Here is a 24,656-nt window from a genome sequence, read left to right as displayed (position 1 = left end):
TTCTTACCTCCCCTCAGTATCCTCTGGTCTGTGAAGTTTGGAGGTTTTCTTGTGGCAGCTTTTTGAAAATCAGAGCAGCAGCCCTGTGTCTGAGAAGCCTTTGATTTATTGGATTAAAATGTTGCTCAGCACTGACAGAGGCAACTTCAAGTGGTGTGCTAAGTTTTGGGAAAGCGACACAGGAAACAAAAAATATCAAGACGGCATTTTTGTCCAGATATTCATCAGATCATGACTTCATCCCAGAGGTCATACAGACTGTGAGACAGGAGTCTCAACAGGATGCTACTGAGTAGCAGGAGAAAGCATCCTAATTAGAGGAAGACATTAGTACATGCTAGTATCAAAATGAGCATCTATCTCAATTGACAGCAGGTCCCTGTTAACTCTTCATTAATGTAAAAATACCATCTCATGGTGTTGGGCTTGCCTAACTTTATCTTTTCAGTAGCAGAAACTGTAGCTGTAGGTTTTTCTGTATCCGGACGTTTAGTATAATAGTGGTATGGGTATAATAAGAAGTTCCTTTTCCTATGTCTGAAAGGTAAGGAGTTCCCATTTATTAGTGTTATTATCTTAAAATCTATTAACTTTTTAGTCCTGACAAGAAGATACTGCATAGTTTCTAAAGGGGAAAAAAAAAAAAAAGTCGCATACTTGTCATGAGGCAGCAATCAATGGCTTTATTCTCTCCTTTAAGGGGGTCTGTGTGAACTGTTCTTCATCTTTTGCTTTCTGCAGCTGCTTTTCTTCTCCTCCTGTTTGCATCACACCTGTTTACATTTTGCTGGTCAAAAGTAGACATATTTTAGTACTTACAGTGTAGCAGCCTCTTCCTAAAGTATTGCATCAAAATGTAGTAAATAATTACTGCACGAAAAGGGAAATGAATTTTCTCTGTTTCTACTCTTAAAATAAAGGAATTTAATTTGAAAAGGTGGAATTGCTTGTAATATAACCTTTGATAAAAGTTTGGGAGTTTCTAAAGTTGCTACCATGACAAAAAAAACAAGCAAACAAAAGAAGGACTAGGGAGAGAATTTCTTCAAATTTTCCACGACAAGCAAGATGAGTATTTCTGGTGTAGTTCATATCATTCATCATTCTGATATTTGTGTGACAATAATTACATTTATTTTTATATTGCAACATATATATATAATTTCTTTTTGTCTATTTCAGTTTATGTAGCTAAGATTTTGAAGAGTTTTACTGTCTGCCACGAAAATGTGAATAGTGGACTGTAGTTAGTGTTTTGCTTGTTCTGAAATCTACCTTTAAAATCTTACCATTTTTCCTTCATTTTTTTCTTACTCTGTTTTTAAATCTATTTGGCAAGTGTCCAGAATGTTTTATTTAGAATAGTAGGATTAAAGGACACGATTGAAGGGTATTAACTTGTCATAGAATTGCATCACTTGGGCAGAAAGAGGGCCTCCTCATCTCTCTAATTCATACGCATGAAAACACCAGTTCAGCATCTGCCATGACTATAAAAATAATAATGAATTTCTTTCTTAGGAAAGTAAAGGATTAACAACAGTAGCTCATGCCAGGATTAGCACGGGGAAGTGCTGAAACAATATTGCTGAACTACTTTGCCAAGGCACTTGAGTTTTAGCTGGTAGGAACAAAGCCGTTCAAGTCATTTAAATTGTATTTTGCAAGGGGAGACTCCATGGTCCCAGAACACGTGTTCTCAAGATGTGGATTGTAACAACATTTTGGTGCTTGGTGCTTGTGCTTGCTTTTCTAATGGCTGACAGGGAGCAAGGTCATTACACCTCTTTGTTTATAGCAAAATCATGTCATGGCAAAGGTTGAAAGCAACAGCCATAGATATTAAGGCTGAAAAGAGCATCGGGAGTTGTTTTTAACTTAGTTTTGGATTACAACACGATAGTATCTTTTGTTTTCCATGGTAGATCTTTGTCACATCCAACCTTGAAACCCTGTTTGAAACAGTGAGCTCACAAACTCCTTTGCCAGATTGTTACACTATTTGTTTTTAGTAGTTTTATTTTCATATTTTAAGATGTTAGTTTTAGTTTCTTGACTACAGACACTTTTCTCTTGCACTTTTCTCTTGCACTTGCTGCACGTTTTATTAATTCCTCCTATGCTTTTATTTATAATGTTAAATTATAATTTTTTTTTCTCATTTTTTTCCCCACTAGGGAATCACTTTTAGTAAATCAGACTTTTAAAACAGATACAGATTTATTTATGTATTAACATTTTCTCAATGCTTTTCTGGATGAAATTGGTGGCATCTCTAGTGAAAACACCATGAACTTCACCAGGTAACAAGTAGCCAAATTCCCCAGAATACTGGGTCAACGATTGGACATACCTGAGGTCAGTACTTTTCCTAAAAGTGTTTTTGTTGTCTTTCCCGTTAATACAAAAGTATTTTTGTTTAAGTTTTGATAAGAATTTTAGGTGCTCTAATTGTAGCTTCATTCTCGGTGTTGTATGAAGTTCAAAAGTACACTCCTGAAACAACATATCATTCTACGTACTGACTCTGTATGAACTTTCTTCTGCGGAAATATCTTACTGCACAGCTTTTTTATGGACTTAGTTTAGCACTATCTGCTTTTGTTTAGCTGCCGTAGCATTATCCCAGTACATTTATCCTTCAAGTTGCCTCATAGTCCTTGAGGAATTCAGGTTCTGATCAGATGATGTTCAAGTATGTCTCTGTGTTTGTCTTTACTCTCACCTTTGTCAGTGCATGTGCTTGTTCTCTTACACTCCCATTTATCTCAGGAAATATTTTCTGTGCATGTTCTTATGCTATATTTCTGCAGTACAGGAGCCACTTTTCTTGTTTGATGGCTCACACATCTTAAATCCTTTCTTCTTGGTGAAAACTTCAACTGCTTATGACTGATCATCTTGTGCTCCTTTTTTCATATCAAATTCATTACGAATACTGAATTTTACTAGTAAAATTAACCAAAGAATGTTGTTATTCTGTGCTAGGTTTCTGTTGTGGTAGCAGAAGGCTAATGGATGTGGTGCCAAAGAGTTTGCCCATTGATTGTGGTGCCCATGAGTTTGTAGCCCAGACAGGTCATGTAGCAAAAGGGTGGAGCAGGCTGGCTCCCAGAGGGAACATCTCTCTGAGGGCTGTGCAATAGAAGTCTTAAAATCTAACAAAGGATTTTTGCTAAGTATCAGAAGTTTTTCTCAGTAATTTGTGGCAACTTCATATTTCAAACACTGAAACAAGAATGTTTAGCTTAATTCAACATCAGAGAGCTAAAGGAGTCAAAGTACTAATATTGAAAATGATTGTGTTAGGTTTCTAATGTTTTATATTCAGGGATATAAAGTAGTCAACAATGGAATATATATATATTCCATTATATATATATTGTTTTTCCTAAAAATAAGAAATCCTGCATTTACTGTTACTGTTTTTATTTAATAGTACACACACACACATCACTGTATGTGTATCTATATATTTGTTTTTATACATTATATATATATTTTTATATATTCATAAGGAGAAATGTATATATATTTATATACATTTATCTATAATTATCTATATATATTATATATATGTATTCATGTTTGTCTGGGCAAATACTAGCTAACAGGAACCATTTTAATCATCATAGATCAAGTTAATAGGAAGGAAAGAATCGATCAGATTGAGAATTATCCTAGAAGTAACAGCACTCACAAAACTTCATGTTGAAAGAAACACTGTGCTAAGTAGAAAGATGATGACTAACAGAGTATAATCAGCATTAGCATCATAGTAAGTTGCTACCTTCTGTGTTTTATTAGCTGCTTTATGTGTCATTACTGTGAGTGTGGCAGGAAAGCTGGATGGGTGTCTTGCACTTTAGAGGTAACTGTGCATATGAAGGTCTCATTTATAGAACAAGTCGGAAATCATTCATAACCACCACCTCTAAGAAAGCAAATAAAAACTGGGTTTCTTTTTTTCTTTTTTAGAAAATTAGGAAAATATTCTTGTTTCTAAGTGATAATTATCGTTTAGGAAATCCTGGAAAAAATTTCTTGTAAAATAATGGCACTGATGGAAGGAAAAGGAAATATGAGTAATGATCACAGTGCTTTTGTATGGTTCACTTTGCACACTGGGGTGACCAGCTAACAAAGTTCATATGTATGGGATGCCCCAAGTGAGCGCCATCACAGAATCTCTGATGGTACCGTGGGTGTGAATTGAGGAAGAAGAGCCAAGAAATGGTCAACTAAAGAAAGAAAGACAGGAAAATTTGAGAAGTCTTGAGATACAATTGGAACAGAAAAATAGGAAAAGTTGCAACTGAGCAGTCTTGTCCTGGATATTTAGGAATTAAATAATTGAACTACCACTGTAGAATTTTATTTTATTTTATTTTATTTTGTCCTCTTTTCAAGTGTTTGATGGTATTTTCCCCAGAGATGTTTGAAAAGCCTTCTGGTTGTTTGTAATATATATTTCAAATGGATTTTAGATCTATGTTTATTACCAAATTCTGTTGCCTTCCATCCACATTCCTCAGTATATAGACTGTATTCTGATTAGTGAAAACAGCTTAATTTGATAATTGCAAAGGTATAGGTGTGCATTATTCTGATTTAATAAACTGTTATTTGGATTTAATCTTATTCTCTTGTTTAGTGCATCAGCAAGCTGTGTACCTTTAGATGACGTTGCTGTTTGAAATTGATTTAAGGTAGTGATGCTCTTGTATTGATCCTGGCTTAATTTCAGGCTAATTTTGTTTTAACTGCGATTGATTAAGAAACTATTTAAGATAAGGTGATATAAATGACTGTTAAGCCATAGATGTGCAGAGAGATTTACAGTCTACTAAAGAAAATAGGTTAATGCAGACCTTCATTTGGTCCACCTTTCTCTAGTAGTTACCTGAAACATGGTTGGTGTCAATAAAACAGAAGAAAATGAATTAAATATGTCCACACGGCACATGGTTGAGTTGCTTCATGTATGCTGAAGCTACTGGAATAGTTTAATGCATGTTGACACTGTTCTCCTTGAGTTTAGATGGGCACCTGTGTTATTGCAGCACGGGAGGTGGTTGTGAGGAGGAAAGGCGAGGACCTGCCATGAATTCAGCCCATGGTAAATGATGAATGAATCTCACACAGGTGACTTTTACAATCTCAGCTTTACACCGGCTGAAGAATATATACAAAAGCAACTGCCACTACTCATGATAACCTCTCAAAGTGTGGTTAGTTGTGTTTGGACTCTAAAGATAGCTTAAGAAAAAATAAAAATAAGAGAGGATTTTGAGATGAGCTTTTGAAAGACCTTTTTCAGTATTTTGTTTTAGAAATAGTTCTTGGTTCATTAGGAATATGTTCCATCTGGCATGCAATAGGAATGGTCTTATTGTTAGCTATAAAAGTGCAAAGCTGTAGATGTAAGTGTGAAGATGTAGCTAAGAAAAGATGGCTATGCAATAGTTTATATAGAAATTATTGAAAGAAATAAAGATACCTTAGCCAATTACATCAGTGCAATTCAATGAAATGTAGGGACTACTGTGTAGGGTGGATGGAGATGCATTGTTTTCTAGTCCAAGTCTCCTCCTTTTGATAGCGATCAGACTGTGGTACTTCTTTTGGAGGAACAAGCTATAAAAATGACAGGAAAATAAGCAGTAATCTTTCTGTTCCTGTGTTAGCAATGTCAAAGCTCCCCTTCCTTGCAGAAGGGCCCCTGTGTCCTGCTGTGTAACGATTCACTCTCCTCCTGGTGGCTCCCAGTGAATTCCTTGTCAGTGGCAATCATCTTTGCATTATTCTGAATGCTCTCATCACTGATCTCATTTTGGAAAATTCTTCTACTGTTGACTATGGGATGAAGCTGATGAATATTTTTCTTGCAAAAGCCTGTTCAAGAATTTCCCATCCCTATTTACTGCTTGAGAGAACGATAAAGGACCTTATCGCAGGCTGAACAAAGGGGCAGGCAGGGATCTCAAGAGGTTTTTCTTCCTTTCCCCAGAGGCGAGATCAGTGTTATCTACCTTTTCCATGCTGACTGGTTATTTATCATTTATAATGTCATCATGTTCCTGTTCACTGGTGTCACCATTGGAAACAACCTTTTAAATTTTCCAGAGGATTGGTTTTTATTCCCCATTTCTGTTACGTTTTCTATTCTCTTTACTTATCCCTTCACTAAGTTACTGCTTCAGGAACTTACGCTTCGCTTGGGATCTCTTGGATTCAAGGTTAGATCCCATTTTCCACATGTAGGCACCTATAGAACAAACTTTTAATAACTTCCAGTGATTTTGTATACTCTTTTTGTCAGTCCGGAGTATGCAATTAGAGAGATAAAATCTATAGATAAAGCCAGGCCCTTACTAATCTGTTTTCACTACTCAACATTTCTGCAGTCAAAATCAGGCAAGGTAGAAGCAAATATAACTCCAATTTATTTTAATGGGAACTCAGGATTTTTAGATTGTGTCTGATTAAAAGTGCTCTGGATACCAATTCTCTGTAAATTATTTTTGCCTTGCATAACCCCCAAACGTATTATACTGCTACTTAAAACTGCTGCTGCCTGCTGCTAACAATTAGGCACTCAGTTTATCACTCCCAGGTTTTCACTGCTGAACCTGGCAGCATTTGACTGGCCCTCTTCTGTCTCCTTTCTGGGAGCCAGTCTCCAAAAAGCCAACATTAAATTTAGTGAACATGAAGACTGAATAATCACATGGATTCCTAGCAGCTCATCCAGGCCAACTCTTCTTTGCTTGAGTTGGAACTGTTTCAAGGTATCTTACAAAACTAAATTATGCTAGTAATCTGGAATTCATGGAACATTTGGCTATGAAAATGTACTAACTTTTGGTTTTTTTGGTCTACTAGGAAGTATACTGCTTAGATATTGCATACAGCATCTTTTTACTTGGGCTGTGGTATTGTTATGTGTGAGAGAGCATTCAAGTGGTAAAATGCTAATTGCAAGTAGTATCTTACTGATGTCGCTTTGTGATTATTTTTTATTATTTTTTGGTCCTCAAATATTTCCTTCCCTCCATTTATGGTCCAGTAGAAAATTCAACCTCATGCACAGTTTTACAGCGCTTTTCTAGGATAGAAATCACAATCAAAAGTAGCCTTGGAAAGGGCCGTGGGTATTTTTTAAAACATTTTGTGTGAGCAAGTTCTCTTCATAAGAAAATCTGAAGTACAAAATTGTGGAGAAAAATGGGAGAGAGAGCCAGCTGTGTCCTTTTCTGAATGTTTTAGATGCAGTGATAAAATGAGTTGGTTTTACTGGTTGATAGCTGTATCACAGGCTTCTTAAACGTTATAACTGCATGATTAAACCACTGTTGTTAGATATTCTTAATGACTGAGTATTTTAGGAGGAAGATGCTTTTTATAAAGCACTTCCCTTTTCTACCAGCTGAGCCCTAACTCCTATGCTGAAGTTTTGCTGCAGTTGTGGAACAACATCTATGGGTGGAGACATTGTAAAAGAACATCTTGCAGAGAAAGGACTCTGTGAGAAGAATGAGATAAAAATGAACTGCTGATCTTATGGAGACTTGGAAGAGTACATGAGAGTAGAGAGGGCTGGGTAAAACATACATCTAGGAGTTGGTAACGGGATTTTCTTCACTGATGCATTCAAGAGGGTGGAAAAAATGGTAACAACAGTTTCAGTTGCACTCAGTATAGCAGAATTGTAGGGGTTGGAAGAGACCTCTGAAGATCATCTAGCCCATGGCTGTCCAACCTTTTGGCTTACCTGAGCTGCACTGAATAAAGAGGAATTGTGTAGGGCCACATTTATCAAGGTTGCTCCGAAAGTAACGTCTCCTATTTACAACTGACGAAATGAGCACAATAACACTAATACAGCAAATTATCAGCTTCGAAACACTCTTTTTTTCAAAACAGTAACCAACACTAGCTATGTATTTTCAGCAGAGCCGTGTATCATGTGCCACTCTTGAAACAATCTGCATCAGTGGAGATGACCCACTGTCATTGTTGCCACTGATCGAAAGTACCCCCAGTGCCTCACATCCACTATCTGTAACATTCAGTAAGCATCAATGAATATCAGTGGGTGCATTTTTTTCCACATAGAGAAACTGAGTGGCACACCTTTGCTTCATCCACTCTTCCATGTCAGACACTGTTGTGTCTGACTGCCCCTCTGCTGGCATCTGTTGAGTGGCAACAAAATGTAATGCAATATTGGTGGGAAGGTTCAACCTCTACCGCTGTACCACCAACATCCACCTCCGATGGAGGATGTTGATGTAGGCCAACATAGTAAAAATAGGAGGTATTACTTTCAGAGCAGCTCTCATAAAATATATAATTTAATATAGTTGATGTATGTAAGTAACAAAACTTATTGTAATTTTTAATATTTTTAATTAAAACAAAGAGAGCAACAAAGCATAAAACTAGTGGAATATGTGACCTTGTTTTTGTGAAACTAATGCCTCAGTCTGGTTAGATGGTGGTGGTTGCAACTCTTAGTGAGCTCTCAAGGTGTTCATCAGAGATATTTGATGACATTTTATTCTTCCTGTGCTTCATCCTTCAAAAATAATTGTTCACTAATATATGTGCTATCAGAAAGTGATGAGCAAGGCATGACTGTGAGGTGAGGGGTATTTCTCTCTGGGAAAAGGGGGGCTTATAAAAGTTTGGTGAGGAGACATGATCAAGTTTTTGCTTGCCACTCAGTATATTCCATTGGAAAATGTGCAGGTAATGTATTTATGTCGACTGAAAATGGAGGCACAAATAATCCAAAAAAATGATGATTTTTTTTTTTTTTCAATCTTGTAACCTACTGTAGAATTCCTTTATCAAAATGGAAAGCACTGTTGCATATTCTTCTCTGTTCACATGACTGTGTTTTGCCAATGTATCAAAATGCATAACATTATTTGCCATCACTTGATCTGGCACTGCACTGCATCCTGTGCCCTGGATTCAGCCCAGGTGAGGTTCCTTTGGTACTTAGGGGCTGGGCTATGTGGTGAGGCAGAACTGCTGCTGTGATGGTGTGGGACAGGAAACAGCTGCAGTGCAAGCTGAGGTAGGCTGTATGTTGGACGTGCCTGATCTAGTCCAACTTTCTTGCTAAAGCAGGTTCCCTAGAGTAGGCTGCAAAATTCTGGTCTCATCAGTGTGAATTTTGGCTACAACTGATCAAAGATTTCACAAAATGGCAACAGTTGGGGGTAAGACACAGGGCAGATGGAGAATTGTCAGTTAAAAAACAAATAATAACAACAAAATCACAAAACCACAAAGCAAAACAAACAGAATAGGAGTTGACAAAAGAATCCACTCTTCATGGTCCTTCTATTTCTGTGAGATATGTGGTACCTGCTTTCTTGCATACATGATGAAAGAGCTAAAGCCATTCTGAATTTAGGACAGAAATAAAACCGGCCATGAATTAGAATAGAAAATTTGTATATACAAATTTCATAAGAATATCCCACAGCGTAGGATATGCACTAAATACCCTGAGATAATAACGTTCTTTTTGAGACAGCCAACCAAGCTGAATGCTTGACTAAATGCACAAAGTTAAAAAAATTAAATCAATGATGATTGAAATGGCACATGTGAAATTTACAAATATACAGCAAAAATGGAATATGATTTAAGTGACATTCTCCTGTATCACAGCTCTTCATTTTGTTCCAGTGGAAGGTTAGCTTTGATTGCACTTTTTAATGAGTCTCTCTTCAAGTGTTCACCTATCTCTTCAGTAAGAATTATGAAAAGAGATGGCACCTGTAACTTCCACAGCATATCTTAAGTTCCTGTTACTGCAATTAAATTATTTCTCTGCAATATTCTGTTCTTATGAGGTTCTCTGAGAAGTTCTCTGAGAGGTTACAAGTCTTTGAATTTAGGTTTTATTTCAGAACGGTGAATACACAAAGACTGATAGGTACACATTCTCCTAAAAACTTCAAGTCCAGGATTTCCCATTCCTGGCTGCTCAGTAGCTGAGTGTTTCTTCTGGTGAAATTTAGATAATTATTTTTCCGCCTGCAGATTCAGAGGGAAGAAATTGTAGGATGTACAGAACCTGTTCCACTTGTCTGCTGTTCATGACAAGAGCCAGCTCTGGAGAATGCTGGTCCTTCTTTCCTACTCTGTCCCATCAAGTTTAACCTTTTCTTCTGAGCTTCAGAAGAGGTCACCTGTTAAACTGGTGAGAGTTGCATACTGAATTGACCATGGTGCTGTCAGTCTCTGTTCATTTCAGATAAATTGAGAACCATTGTTACAGATAGGGCAAAGCTAATAGAGGATTTGTGCAAGCAGGCAGGGTGGAAACATTTCCATCTGCTTTGCAGGACAGGAAGTAATATGATTCAAGACAATTTTACAGATGTTGCATCAGGCTTTGCTAAGCTGGGACTGATAGCAGCTTTTAAATCAGTTGTAAGTATTGCAGCTCCTACTTTACACTATTCATTGGGATTAGCAAGGCTAGTTGCTGCTAGTTTACTTCTACTCATTGCTTTCCATATGTGCTTACTGTAACAAAGAGAAATAGTGGGGAAATAGCAAAACATTCCTTCATCCTATTATAGAATCAAAGTTTTCCTCATTACAAAAGGGTCAACAGAAAGTTAACTCCGGTTATATCTGAAAGTGAGTGTGTTCCTGTTCATAGCAGGGCCATCTGTCCCTAAATGCAGTAGCTCATAATCTCTGTCCCAAGTGGCATGGAGCAGCAGAGAAATTTCTAACAGTGCTAGAGTAAGCTACCTCTTCTTACCTTAGCCATACGTTTATCAGACAGTGGCATTTTATCAGTACAGAAAGCAGTGCAAAGGAGGTTCATGCACAGTTCATTCATAAGATGATAATGAGACAAACTGAGGGGTTCTGTGTGCCACTTTCTTGGCACCAGGTGGGGTTGAAAGGGTTGAAAGTGCTTAATCAGCTTGGATCTTGTGTGCTGGATTTACAGCTGTGGAGAGCTGTCTTGCTTCATGATGTCAGTACAACAGACCACAGCACTGGTGAAATTCATGTCAGTGGAAGATCATTCCAGATTAGTTATGCTCCAATATGGCATTTGGCTAATGCATTTTGACAGTACCTTCAAAATAAACAGCTATACTTGCCTATTGTAATCACTCACTCTATACATCTAACCTGACATTGAGCGCAGGCAGCCAGGAGAGGAGCAAGTGAAAATGTATAAATGCTTTATTGATTTATATGGACACCGTGCTTTATATAGATGCATTCATGCTTTTCTATTTTTTATTATCAGATTCCTATTATACTTGGACTTACTGGATTAATCTGGCTAAGGAACTGAGTGAGTCACATAGTAGAAAACCCACATATGGGGTGCTTATGTAACGAGTGTTCATGATCTGCAGAACCATGCGTTTGCCAAAAGATGCATTTTAAGTAACTTCACAGAATGGGCCGGGTTGGAAGGGATCATGAATCTCCAACTCCCCTGCCATAGGCAGGGCTGTTAACCTTCCCATTTAATACTAGACCAGGTTGCCCAGGGCCCCATCCAACCTGGCCTTGAACACCTCTAGTGATGGGGCAGCCTGTTTTAGCACCTCACCACTCTCACAGTAAAGAACTTCAAATGGACTAATGTCCCTAGAAGCATCCTGGAGCAGACTGCAAACAAACTGCACCTGAGCAATTGCTTTGGACTCTCATTAACAGTTTTTTTTCTGTCTTATACTGTGGCACCCAAAGCTGCACCCATTGAAGGAGGTGAGGCTGCACAGTGCAGAGCGGAATGGGACAGCCCCTTCTCCCACCTGGTGGCAGCGCTGGGCCTGATGCACCTCAGGGTACAGTTGGCCTTTTGGGCTGCTGGAGCATGCTTCTGGATTATGTTCAACTTGCTGCCAGCCAGAACCCTCAGGTCCTGTTGTGAAGGGCTGCACTGCAGCCTCTCATCCCCAGGCATCCCCCAAACTTGACAAAGAAACGTGTGAGTGAGATTTGGGGCAGAGCTTGGATTTTTTTTGTTCTGTGGCATATAGGGTGGTAGAAGAAATAACAGTAGAGGATGTAGGGATGCTTTTCTTACAGCTTTGCCAAAAACACTTTGAGAATAGTAATATTTCATTTTTCTGAATGGATTTTTTAACATCATTTTTTTCAGTTTGCTCAGGAGCATATTTTTGTGTCCTATGTCACATGATATTTTGGGAAGTTTATGTGCTATTTTGTAAGTTTGGGTTGTTCAGAGAGCTTGCTTTCTTCCTTATGTGTTTTTTGTTGTTGTTATTCTTCAAATAATAGCCAAAGGTTTGCATTTATTTCTATGTGCTTTAGTGAAGAAAGGAGAAAATGTCTTTCACTTTTAACATTTGCTCTCCATTCTATGGCAGTAACATATTTTAATTTTGCACATATAAAAAGGGTTGGAAGGCTTTATTAATTAAAAAATTGCTATCCTTTCACTATTTTTACAACCAGATCAAGATATATTTGCGCTTGAATATATTGGATATTGTTCATAGGGCTGATTGAACTACTGTTCTATTAATATACAACAATTTCCTGTGTTTCACATACATCACTGTGATGGTATATCATATATAGTCTAGATAGCAGTGGGCTGCCCTGACCCACAAAGATTTAATTTTGGTTCAATATCCCAGCATATAATTTACTTGTTATCAAACATGACATCAGGTTTTATGGCCTTGTTTGATCAGAAGTGAAAGAGGTTCTTGTAGATGCAGAACTCTGGTGAGTTTGATAAAGCAATTGTAACCAGTCCCATTTTATTTACTTATTTTCACCACAGAGCATAAAAGTTATTTCAGTTGAGCTGCAGACTGTGTAGCTCAGGATTCTCGGTCAGCCCCACAGGGTTGTAACAAGAGTAAGTGGGAATATTTGTAGTAGGAGAAGCTGTTATCAGGAAAACACCACAGCCCTTCTTTTCCATTACTTGGTACTAATGGATGAGGAATTTTATACCTTCTGGTGAGTTTGCCCTAATGCCTTTGACTTTTGAGGGGTTTTTATGTCTTTTCAGCTTCCTTTGTTTCAGCTCTTGAGCTGTTCAGTCAAGCAGTTGAAAAACTGAAAGTAGAAACAATGGTGATCATTATCATTTCTTATTATTCCTTTAATTGGGAAACCGGATGATGTCTAAACAGCAAAAGCTTTTGTATAAAACAATGCAGAATCATTAAAAATAGTTTAATTCTGTTCTTTAGTTCTTTTCTCCATAGCATGCAGAGGTGCCAACTTGCTAATAGCATTGGTCTTCAGTAGAACTGAAAACTGTCTACTGAATCTGTGGCGTTTTATACTAGCACCCAGAAGCACTTGCTGGAGTAAATATATACAGAATGTAACCCTGAAAACATAGTTCCCTTTCCTTTCCGATAAATTTTCTGCATTGCAAAGGGAATGCTGCTGAAAAACACTGAGTTCTTGTTTCCTTTACTCTTTATAAACCTTCCCCAGTACAGGAAGTTTGAGGTCTGTAGCAATAGGTGAGATTACTTGTTTTCTAAATGTCTGAATTTCCACTCCTGTTGAATTCACACAGATATTGAGTGAAGAAAAATGCTGAACTGCAGGACTTTGGGTTTTTTTCCATTTACACTTAACTGTTGGGTTTTTGTTGTTCAGATAACTGCTTTCTCTGCAAAGCAAGTCATTTTATAATGTATGCATAGAAAATGCATGTTAACTAATTAAGAGTTATCCTCTAAAATGGCAAAATATCAAGGAAGCCCAGATAAGAGCTAAAGCATACAGTGTGTGAATATTGCACTTGAGTGGTTAGATAGTTTTGCAAAAGCCTTGGGCTTTTCCTTTCAGCTGTGAGAAGATTGTCAGTGCAGAGGTTCCCCAGAGGCTGTAACTGGTTAAGTTTCAGGCTTTCCCTGGGAAAGATGAAAATGCAATCAGTGAAAAAGGCACGTGAAGAGAAGAAGGTGTTTGTGACAATGATGTAGCCGTAATGATTTGGTGTTCTGATTAAAGACTTTTAATAATTACTGAAACTTTCGTTTATGCCCACTCTGTGTCCTAATAAACGTAGAACACTGATGATAATGTCTGTTTATTTGTGATTATACGCTTAATGGCTTTAATAAAGTCATATGTATTTCCATTACCAGAGCTTTTAAAATCTTCTCATAGAAATATGTAACAATTTCATCAGTGCTGACTGCACTGAGCTATTTGAAAGCTAGTAATTGTGTGTTATGTCTACATTAGCAGGTTTTGTAGCCTATTTGGAACAGATCTGTAGAGAAATGCAGTTGATATGATATTTATACCTGTACTGTTACTGTAGTTATTTCCTTAGATTTTACTCCATGTTGACTGTAGTCTCATCTTGTAGAATGCATGTAGCATCACCTAGTTTACCTGTTCATACATTCTGGAGTTGACAGTGTGAAGCAAATCACAACCAGAAAGAACAACTGAGAATTTGCTTTAGGAGCACTCTTCAGATCTGAACTGTAATGCTTATAAAATGGTTATGTAGATGTACCCATTAAGTGACCTTAGCAGCATAATCATCAAAACAATGACTACTTCTTAATGCTGTTACAAATTACAACTGTGTTCTGGAACACTAAATTGCGTCCCAAACTTATGTCAGCAAGTAGTAACAGTGACTTAGACCACAGGAAATTTTTCATACAGTTTTCAACTCCTGCTGTTGATGTACCACTTCTCCTTTTAAGAGCTTCCCTTTCCCAGCACCATTTCTTCATGAATTCAAGCAGCAATGTGTCAGTGGTTGGCAGTGAAACAGTAAGAAATTCAACTAGCTGTCACTGTATGAAGCATAGACACAGAATTTTAAATTCTGGTCTCTTGTTAATCTGAGTGCTTACAACTGCCAACTCCTTTTTGTGTGTGTATGTGTGTGTGGTGGAGGAGAATTGTAAACCATCTCCAAGTACTTGCTTCCTCAACTGCAAGATGCCTATAAGGATCTGGCCATGTTTTGACTGGAGTGGCTGAGTTCAGATATAGCTTAAAAATGGGGAAACAGTGCATTATTTATGGATGCCTGTGCAAATTAAGAGATAAACTGAAAGAGCTAACTTTGGGGTGTAAGAAAATAAGATTCCATGAAAAAATGAATATTTAGATTTTCTAGTCACTGTCCATTAATCCAGTTTTTTAATCAATTCATTTTTACCAGCAGCTGGAATATTTCCTGGGGTTGAACAATCAGTTGTCTTTTCTATGTCAGTCTACTGCTTGTCACAGATACCAGATTCATAGCCCCGTAAACCAACGTCCTCTATTTTCATCAGCAAAGGAGGTTTGGTGAGGGCATAAGAAGTATATGCTTCCCCCACACTGCTCAATCAACATGCCTCAACCCTGACCCGAAAGAGTATCTCTAAGGGGAAAGATATTTGTTAAATTTCTTTTCCAATTAATTTGACAGCTCAGCTGAGACTACTAAGAAAAGTACTAATTCATGTTAATTGCAGTAGTGGACCTGTGTCATCTGGGAGCTCTTCTTAGCATCACAAACCACGAGACAGCATTTTGATTAGGAGGTGGCACTGAAAGAAAGGATTCAGAGCCTATTCTGTATTAATTTGCTCACCTGTAAAATGGGGACAGTGATGTTCTCCTCCATGCATTAACAAAGGTGGAACACTTCAGTAGAACGTTCAGCCCTGATAAAAGCCAATTCATCTTCCTTCCATGCCAGAGACAAAATGCAGACTTTTCATAGTTCTGAATTCACTGTTTTGGAACAACATATGTGCATTGCCACGAATGTCAGGAAAATTAATATTGAGACAAGGCTTTAGCAAAAAATATCACCTATTCCACATATATGACAGTAACATGGAGGGTTGCCATAATTAATCTTTGTTAGTGATAAACTAGCAGTTATACTAAACCCTTTGCTTTGAGGTCTTTGAAATAATATCTAGGCTTTAGAGATGAGAGTAAAATAATTCAGGAGAAAAAGTGATTGTCTGCATTTCTCTTGCACTTTCAGATGGCGATACCATTAGGTGCAAGTTAGGCAAAGGTTAAGTTTTAGGGCTAGATGTAAGCTGTTTGACAATTCATTTATTCTTTATTTATATCAGCTTCTACATACAAACTTGTTTGCCTGGGTTGGGCACAGAGCAATTACACAACCACCTTAATGTAAAGCGATAAAGCTGTTTTTCACTTATTAATTAAATCTAGCCTGGGGAGACTAGAGGCCACTCTTTTCATTTTTCATCTCTGAAGAGAGTGAAGCATGGGCAGTGCCTTCCCGACAGCACACTGGTTCCTATGAGCTGGAAAGGAAACCTTCACAAGAGCTTGTGCTCTCTGTGGCATTCAGGTCTGTATTTTGTACTCTGATGTCAGGAAATATCCATCATTTGAAGCTATTAGGATCCTACCTCTTGTTTACCTTCAAGAAGTCTATAGGGTAGTTTGACTTCAAGGGAAAAGTATCTTGACATTCTGTCCTTGCCAAATGGTCACTTAAAACTCTCAGATTTCTTTGTAGAAATGCTCACACAACCTTCTTTTTTCTCTCAGTTCAAGTTGACACTGGGTATGTTTTCTGGTATTTCTTTAAGCTTTTTTTGTTTGTTTGTTCTGTTGTTTGTTTTTTTAATATCTCTTAAATTAGGAAGTTATTTTTCATCTCAGTGTGGATTAAATTAGCTTCTCAAGAAACAGAACATGGGATTTCTTTGTTCGTCAAAATGACAGTTTAATATATCTCAGCATGTCCAGGCTGTGCTTCAGGAAAACATCTTGTTTAGGGAAAGTGAAAGACACTGCTTATAAACCCAGGTTTATTAAATTCTCTTTTTCAATGCTTGCTTAAGTGACTCGCCAAATATGGGTGGAATTAAGGTAGAGCTGTGTTTATTTTCTTCAAATTCCAAATCAAGACTGTGGTTCTCAGTGATTTCCTGTTAATGAAAGATTTCTTCTCTTCCCACCTCTCCCCCCCCCCAACAAATACACGCAAATGAGCTGAAATGCCTTATGCATTTTGGAGCATGATATTTGCTTACTGAAAAGCTAGGACAACTTTACTGTAGTACTGCATTTAGCACCAACTGTCTCTGACATTGCACTTTTAACAATGCTGCTGGTAGCAATCATGACCATAATGCACTTCATAAAAGGAGACGCTGAAGCCTGCAAGGCATAACATGAAACTATTACAGACTGCGGTTGAAAGGTGCAGTGTTATTCCCTCAAGATAAAGCTATCTCTTATGTACATATAATTAATATGTCTGCCAGTAACAGTTATTAAACAAAGAACAGGAATTGTTTCTGCTGAATGACTTGACCTGGGAGAAAAGCCAATTTAAAAAGCATCTGATTAAAATACATTAAGGTCACAGATCACTATAAAATATGAAGTGAGGAGGAAAAAGCAGAAATTTCATGAGTAAGATTGAATACTACTGAGTGTGTTTTTTTGTACTGGCAGCAGCTTTCAGGTGTGAAAAATGAGTGCTTATTCCCGGGATGATTCTTCTAGAAGCACTGCAGCATCACATCACAGTGGATCCTTGCTGCATGTGCAGCACACCGTCCATCCTGCCGGGGAAGGGGCAGGTGAAGAGGAGAGAGTATTTCCTGAGCCCTCAGATGATGGCCCTGTCACTGTGGGAGGAAAGCTGTCTTTGCTATCTGTTGATCTCTTCTAGCTGTGGACAGCTGCTGTGCTTCACATCTCCCGGCAACTTTGTCTGTGATTTTCCCATCTATAGATGCAAAAGTGTACACAGGCCACGCTTCCTTCTGCACTTGTCTTCCCCCCCGAAGATAAGTTATCGTAATAAGCAGCTGCATTTTGCAAAGTTAATAATGGAAGTAGTGATGGTTACGTCTTTTTAATATTTAAAATGCAACTTTTAATTTTGTCTGTGTTTTCAGAGTAAAAAGTATGTTTCATGCAGAGAAAATGAAGTATGAGATATTATTGATTTGGTGATAATACTCAGCAAAAGTGACTGGGTTGCTCCTGCTGCTAGCAGTCTGGTAATTATTTCAGTTATTATACATAGCGTACTGACGACTGCAGTGGAGTTGGTATCTGTTACATCTTGGTGAATAAACTGGAAGCTTTTATTTCCCCAGTTAATAGAACATTTGGTGATGGGAAGAAGGAGGAAGCCAATGTCTGTGCCTCTTCCGGGGGATCTTCTGGTGGGTTCCATTCCACCAGGGATTTTAATCTCTGTTAAAACCTTTCTCAGACATATTTCCCTCCTCCTCTGGGCGCTACAGCACTACAACCCAGCAAAGAGAAAACATTATGCTCTGCCAGTGCAGTAGCCTATAGTGGGCATCTCCGCCAGTGGGGAAGCCTTAGGGCTGCTGATGCCTATTACTCTTCCACCTCCTCCTCCTCAGTAGGTACAGGGACCTATCAAAGTATGCTGTCCCCCTCCACGTGTTCCTACAGCATGGTGCAGTACTCGGCTCTGAGGATTATTCCCTGAAGTGGTGTCATACTCTTTACTTGGATCCGGTGACAAAAGACTTGTCTTAAGTCCTACAGAAATAAGAATTGAAAATACGCTCTACTTTATAGAAGCCTGTCTGGGTTGTGTAGGCATGCAAGAAGATTCCTAGAGGCCAGGGGAAAAAAGTATGTGCGCCTATATAAAGCCATGGATTAAGTGGCTCTGTGTATACTAATATCAGCTAGAGCTGCTGAAGACTGTTTCCCTGCTCTGAGGGATTTTGCAGGAAATCCATATTATAATGCAGTGTCTCTGGCAGAACAGGGTGCCGAAGTGAGCAAGGGAAGAGAAAATGAGACATTTTCAGGGCAGTGAATGATGTGTAATAGAAACTGATGATGGGATGATTCAGGACAGAATTTTACCTTCGTTTCCTACTCTTCATGTATCTAAGCCAAAAGTGTAGTACCTCTATCCGGTGTTATTTTTAATATAGCACATGAATGACACATGGCTGAATATAATTTTTGACAGAAGTGTGAAACAAGCAGTTGGAAAATATCCTTCATTTAAAATCATGTTTTTTACCTTTTTGTTGTTTAACTAAGGTATAAACACATGCAGGAAGGGAAAAAAGGTGACCCATCCAAGGAAAATGGTTTGGAGAGTTTTATAAGTTTAATTTATGCTGCTGGCTATGTCACCTGTTTTCACAAGCTGAATGCTGTGCCACATCTGATTTTGCACTTGTGCATATATATGCACAAGTATATGGGTCCAATTCTGCTGCTGATAAGAAGATTGAGCTGCCATCATCTCCTGACTATGATCATCACACATGTGGTGAGAAGAAAGTTGCACATGCTTCCAAAATGGACTTGACAATGCTGCAAAATCTTTACCTTCCCTTATTTGCTAAATTCTGTGGCTCAGTGCCACAGTGATGTTTCATCCTTGGGTTGCTTACTTGAGCAGCAGAGGAGCACTTGATCGCATAGTAGCTGCAGCCGTATCCTTCTCCAGTGTGCTGCAGTGACTGATCCAGGCCCGAAGGCCTGGTATGTCTGTTCCTGGCATGAAGAGCAGAGAGACATCCTCTGGTGATGGTGGACTGAGGCAGTAGGACTGCAAGATCGGTTGCACGGTTTGCTTGTGTTCATGGTGTGTATGGCTAGGAGTTTGTGGTAGTGTTGTGTATAGCAGACTATAGAGTCTGGATGCTGAAATATACTTAACAGTTTAGTATTTTAATTTGAAATGAATTCAAATTGAATAATTTAACCCTTAATTAGGACAATGTTTTCCTCTCAAAGTCAAACGCATTAGTCACTTGACTGTTGAAAAGACAGTCCCATTTGTTTTAGCAATGACTGCTGTAGGTGGCCATGTAGAGTTGTTTTTTTCTCACTGAAGTAACTTTCACCACTCTCTAAGGCACTCATCAATTTTAGCTTAAGGAAACTCATTTTTACCCAGTAATGAGGACAGCTGCAGTCCTGAAACTCTTACCAGCAGGTAACTTCAATGAAGCCAATGTGGCTCGCACTCATGCTGAAGAGATAGAAGTCAGTCCAAATACAATTGTAAAATAATATTTGTGGTTGGAGTAGTGCAGGAGTTACCACTGCCAGTAAGTGTTGAGCAGTGAGGGTCCCTGGGGACAAATTCCCACTGCCCCCTGCACGGGGAGGGTAGCGAGACTTGGGGCTGCAGGAGAGAAGTCTTCTCCCAGTCCAGTGTCCCCATTTCTGCTTCCCTAGAGAATTGTTGACTTTGAATGCTTCATATGGAATACATGCAAATGCAAGATATTATTTTAGTTGGTTTTTTGTTTTTGTTTATTTTTTTTTTATATACACTAACGTATTAGTAACGTTGGTACTTTCAGCAACTACAGGAACAGGTAATCACATTCTTATCTTTTGTGCAAAAGCACATGGAACTGAGGAAAAAAGAATCCTTGGCTTCTGAAAGAAAACGTTAACAAAATATGCTTCTCAGAGGTGTTCCCATGCTGAAATTACACATTCAGTGAACACTTCGTGTGCTAGTGCTTTTATCTTCAACCTGACTGAAGCAGAAGCTGTGGTGTTCGCCTTAAAAAGACAAGCTTTCTTCTGTCAGTTCATGTAATCCATTTTTTTCTGACATAAGAAAGCAGGAAAGACAGTTAAAGAGTTCTTTTTCTCTTTTTTTCTTATCAGAAATAAGAAATTAAAAAATTATTAAGAAAAGAATAATAGCACTAAATGTACTCAGATGATTTCTTGTTTGCACTCCCATTCCAAGCTTCAATTTCAAGTATAATTGCCTTTTTTTTTTTCTTTTTTTTTTTTTTTTTCCTCCTTTGGGCTGCAGTGCTGAATAATCTTAAATTGCTCTGACAGAGACAGTAAGTGCGAGACAGCCTGAGGGGAAGCTATGAGATCAGGATGTCCTTGCTAGGATGTGGTGGGACAGCAGGGAACCAGCAGTGCATCTCCATCACCAAATGCTGTGGTGGCAGTAGGGAAACAGGGATATGTTCCTCTAGAAAAGCAGCAGCCTGATCTGGCTTCTGCTTCTTCCTCTCTATTGCCCCACACAAGCACCACCTTTTCTTAAATAGAGTCTATTGTTTTTCATGGAGTCATGGAAAGGTTTGGGTTGGAAGGAACCTTAAAGATCAAGATCTAACCCCCTGCCATGGGCAAGACTGCCACTCCACCAGATCAGGCTGCCCAGAGCCCTGTCCAACCCAGTCCTGAATGCTACCGGGGTTGTGGCATCCACAAAATATCTAGGCAGCCTGTGCTGCAGTGCCAGTGCCTTACTGCCCTCTAAGGCACTACTTAATGAAGTTTGATTCCTTCCTTTGCCATACTCACCCGCAAAATCTATCAGCTGCTTATGCAAGCTTGTTTATTGATGTTTAATTCACTGTCTTATTAAGAAACATTGGCTTCAAATATGTCCCAAATAAGCAATCTTACTGTAGTTGCATCCCATAAATGAATGTTCAGGTGTTATGAATAAATTATGCTCAATGAGCATAAGTTGTCTGGTGGGAAGACCAACCACATGGCAAAGGTTCAGCTTTTCCAATCTTTATTTTAAACTAATATAACAAATTATTAAAATGTATAAGATATATATATGTATGTACTCAGAAATGCCTCTTTGTCTTGTATATGTTTTCCATGAATATGAAAATGTCCTTCAAGCAAAGTAGATATGGTTAAGTGAAGCCATTTGTTTTTGATAACTGGCACTGAATTTCCATGGGAACTTCTGGTGAAGATGGTGTGTAAACCAATACACAGTGGCAGCGTGGTGCTTGTTTCTTTATGTGCTGTCCTGTTTACTGGTACTGGAAAGGGTGGGATTGCTATCCCTTCTTTTCTTGGGGCCAGGAAAGCCCATTCTGGACCAGAAGGCAGTAAAATATTCAGAAGCTCCTCTGTCAGCAGGAGGGATAATAGAGACAAATAGGCGTGACCTGTTTATCATGGGGCAGTAGTTAAGAAAGGATGAGAGCTGAGTTTTAGGACTGCAACATCTGCAGCAATAAACCAAAAAAAGCCAATTCTCTGCTGTATTTTCTCCTAGTGGAGGTGTTTAAGAGGAGATGTTGAATTCTCCTTTATTTTCCAAAAGTTAAACAAGCAAAAATCTCCAAAAAAGCCTCGCAGCCTGGGATGAGGTGGAAACAAAAGCAGCCCCAGCTGCAGAAGGTCAGGCTGTGCTGAATCGTACAGCTTGGCTTGAGGGTCTGCAAGCTTTGCTGCAGAAGCACTTTTAGCAACTCGGCTTTCACAAGTGGCCTGGTGGCACTGTGCACCAGAGGCTCAACCTGGGGATTATTTCATTAAGGCTTGCAGGAGGCATTGTGAAGTGGGAGATGACTTTCTCAGCTGTTTTGTTAGCATGGCATGGGAGGCAGCAGCTGCAGCCAAGCAGCCTCTATTTGCAAGGGCTTCGAAGTGCTGGAGGGTGGCTGAGATTAGCACTTTCCTGTGAAACATTTCTTACATCTCCAGACCGGCTCAGTGCTGTGCCAGGAAGTTTTTCTTTGTTGAGATGTTTCAAGGCTGAATGTGCAGCTGTGTGAGGTTTTGGTTTCCCTCTGCTTTCCAGTGTGTTTCACTCAGGTGTTTGGTGCCCAAAGCTAATGAACCAGAAATTCATGTAGGAAACGATTATAGATGGTATTGTGTGAACTGAATGGCCAGTACTGGAGCTTCCCTCTACTCCATCTCTTATGAAAGTGTTGTAATTATTTTTGATTACCACAGTCTGCTCATCCAAACTTATTTTTCTGTTTGGGCGCTGCATGCATGAATGGACAGGACCACATCATCTTGTATGTTGTTTTTCATCTAACATTTGTGAATCAGCTCACCTCCATAAGCAAAAATGAGAAATGTGAGCCTGCGTTGATTCATGCTAAGACTGGTGAACCTATTCTTTTGGTTTTGAAGTAGCTTTTAAATCAATGACAGGTCCAGAACCATTTTAGTTATCCTTGACTGTCTGGGCTCCAGATACACGCACACACAAAAAAGGTTGTGTTTTAGATTGTGTAGCTCTTTTTTATTATTATTATTTTAACATTATAGGAGAATGTATTGGGGTTTCCTAAGGTTGTTAGTAATGTGTGTTAGGCAAGTGCTTGCTGTGAAATGAAAGCAATAGGTGAACCTGTTTTGAGATGCAGTCTCTTCTGTTTTGTTGTCTGTGTGCTGCTGTAGTACAGCTGTTGTGTAGTTACGGTTACAGTCTTATTGGTGTGTCAGCCAGAATGACGATACTGGGTATATTCCGTTTGGAGAAGGATGCATGCCTTGGAGAGAAACTACAGCTGAGCTGCAGAGTCTGAGTGTTATCTGGTTTTGGTTTAGTTTTTTTTCAATTTTTAGATGGTGAGATCATCTTCCTGGAAAGAAGTCAACCATGTTATTTAATTGCATAAGTTTTTCATAAAAAGATATTTACTTGGTCGTTCTTTTCTGTAATTTGCATCAAAGACCATTTTCATCTGATGCAAATGTGCCTTTCAATCAGTCTGAAATGCAACAGGAACCAAAACAGAAAGGATGTGCAAATGTTGGTGAAATGCTCCCATCAAGACTTTGTCAGAAGCAGATTCTGTGGGCTGCAGCACCATCCCTGGAGGACTGTGTTAACACAAAAAGCATCATCACAGAACATATCCTACAAATTTCTTGTAGCCAGTATCAGAGGCAGCTCATAGAGTCTGATGTGTAGGCCTTCAGTAATGGAATAGATCTTTCACTATTCAGGTTGTTTTTTTGATTTTGGATGGCTTAGTCACACTGAACTGAATAGCTTACAATTAGCATTCCCTTGTAAACAAATCCCAGCAACAGTAAGTGGATAAAGTTAGTTTCTTATGCAATTTAGGGACCATGTTCTGGTAAACAAACCAGAAGCTAAGAAAAATAAGTTCTTGTAACACAGTGTAGAAAATGTTTCCTCTTGCAATATACTGTTCTGCTATTCAAGCAAAACAATATAAATCAAAGCTGATTCATGAAGGACTTCATTCTACTAAGAAGTTAATTTCTGTTAGTTTTCTCATGAGAAAACTGTGGGTTTTAGATTTTAAACTCTCAAAAATATGATCTATATATGAAAGATTCCAGGACAATTAAAAGATCACCTGTTAAAATGGAAGAGCTGTCTGTGAAATTTAAAATTTCATTCTTTTCGTTTTGCAGCTTGTCGACCTGGGTTCTATAAAGCTTCTGCTGGCAATGTGAAGTGTGCCAAATGCCCACCTCACAGCTCCACCTATGAAGATGCATCTCTGAACTGCAGGTGTGAAAAGAATTACTTTCGCTCTGAGAAAGACCCTCCATCCATGGCTTGCACCAGTGAGTAGCATCATTGTGCTTGGGGCTGTCGTTTTTTGCTCTTCCGTCTGTATCTGAGCAGCTTGCTTGCTTCCTCCCATGTTCCATTGCAGTCAGCCATCCATTGCCTGCCATGTTTTCATACATGTTGGACAGGCTACCAGAAATTATTGGGCTGGATTTGTGTCATTTTCTTTTCATTTTTTCCAAGTTCTCTGTCAGAGTTGAGAAGGAGAGCTGAGACTTTTAAATTCATACCAATATTTTCATCAAAATCCAAGAGCAATTATCAGTAGCTGTCCTACAGAACAACTCTTGAAGAGTGACATTCCGTCCTGAACTAT

The 24,656-nt window shown here is 38.6% G+C and overlaps 1 protein-coding gene across 1 annotated transcript in view; it reads left to right on the top strand.

Annotated features, from left to right (window-relative positions):
* Nucleotides 1–24,656, top strand: part of EPHA3 (EPH receptor A3) — a gene marked incomplete at both ends in the record, with an annotated part of 217,237 nt that overhangs the window by 119,942 nt on the left and 72,639 nt on the right. Inside the window, one exon of the mRNA XM_079549307.1 lies at nt 24,178–24,333. Coding sequence (XP_079405433.1) covers nt 24,178–24,333 — 156 coding nt within the window. The remainder of the gene's footprint in view (nt 1–24,177; nt 24,334–24,656) is intronic.

Source organism: Tetrao urogallus, assembly GCF_951394365.1.
Source record: "Tetrao urogallus genome assembly, chromosome: 1".
Taxonomy (NCBI): Eukaryota; Metazoa; Chordata; class Aves; order Galliformes; family Phasianidae; genus Tetrao; species Tetrao urogallus.
Note: the sequence above shows the minus strand (reverse complement) of the source record. Positions and strands in the feature narration are given on the sequence as shown.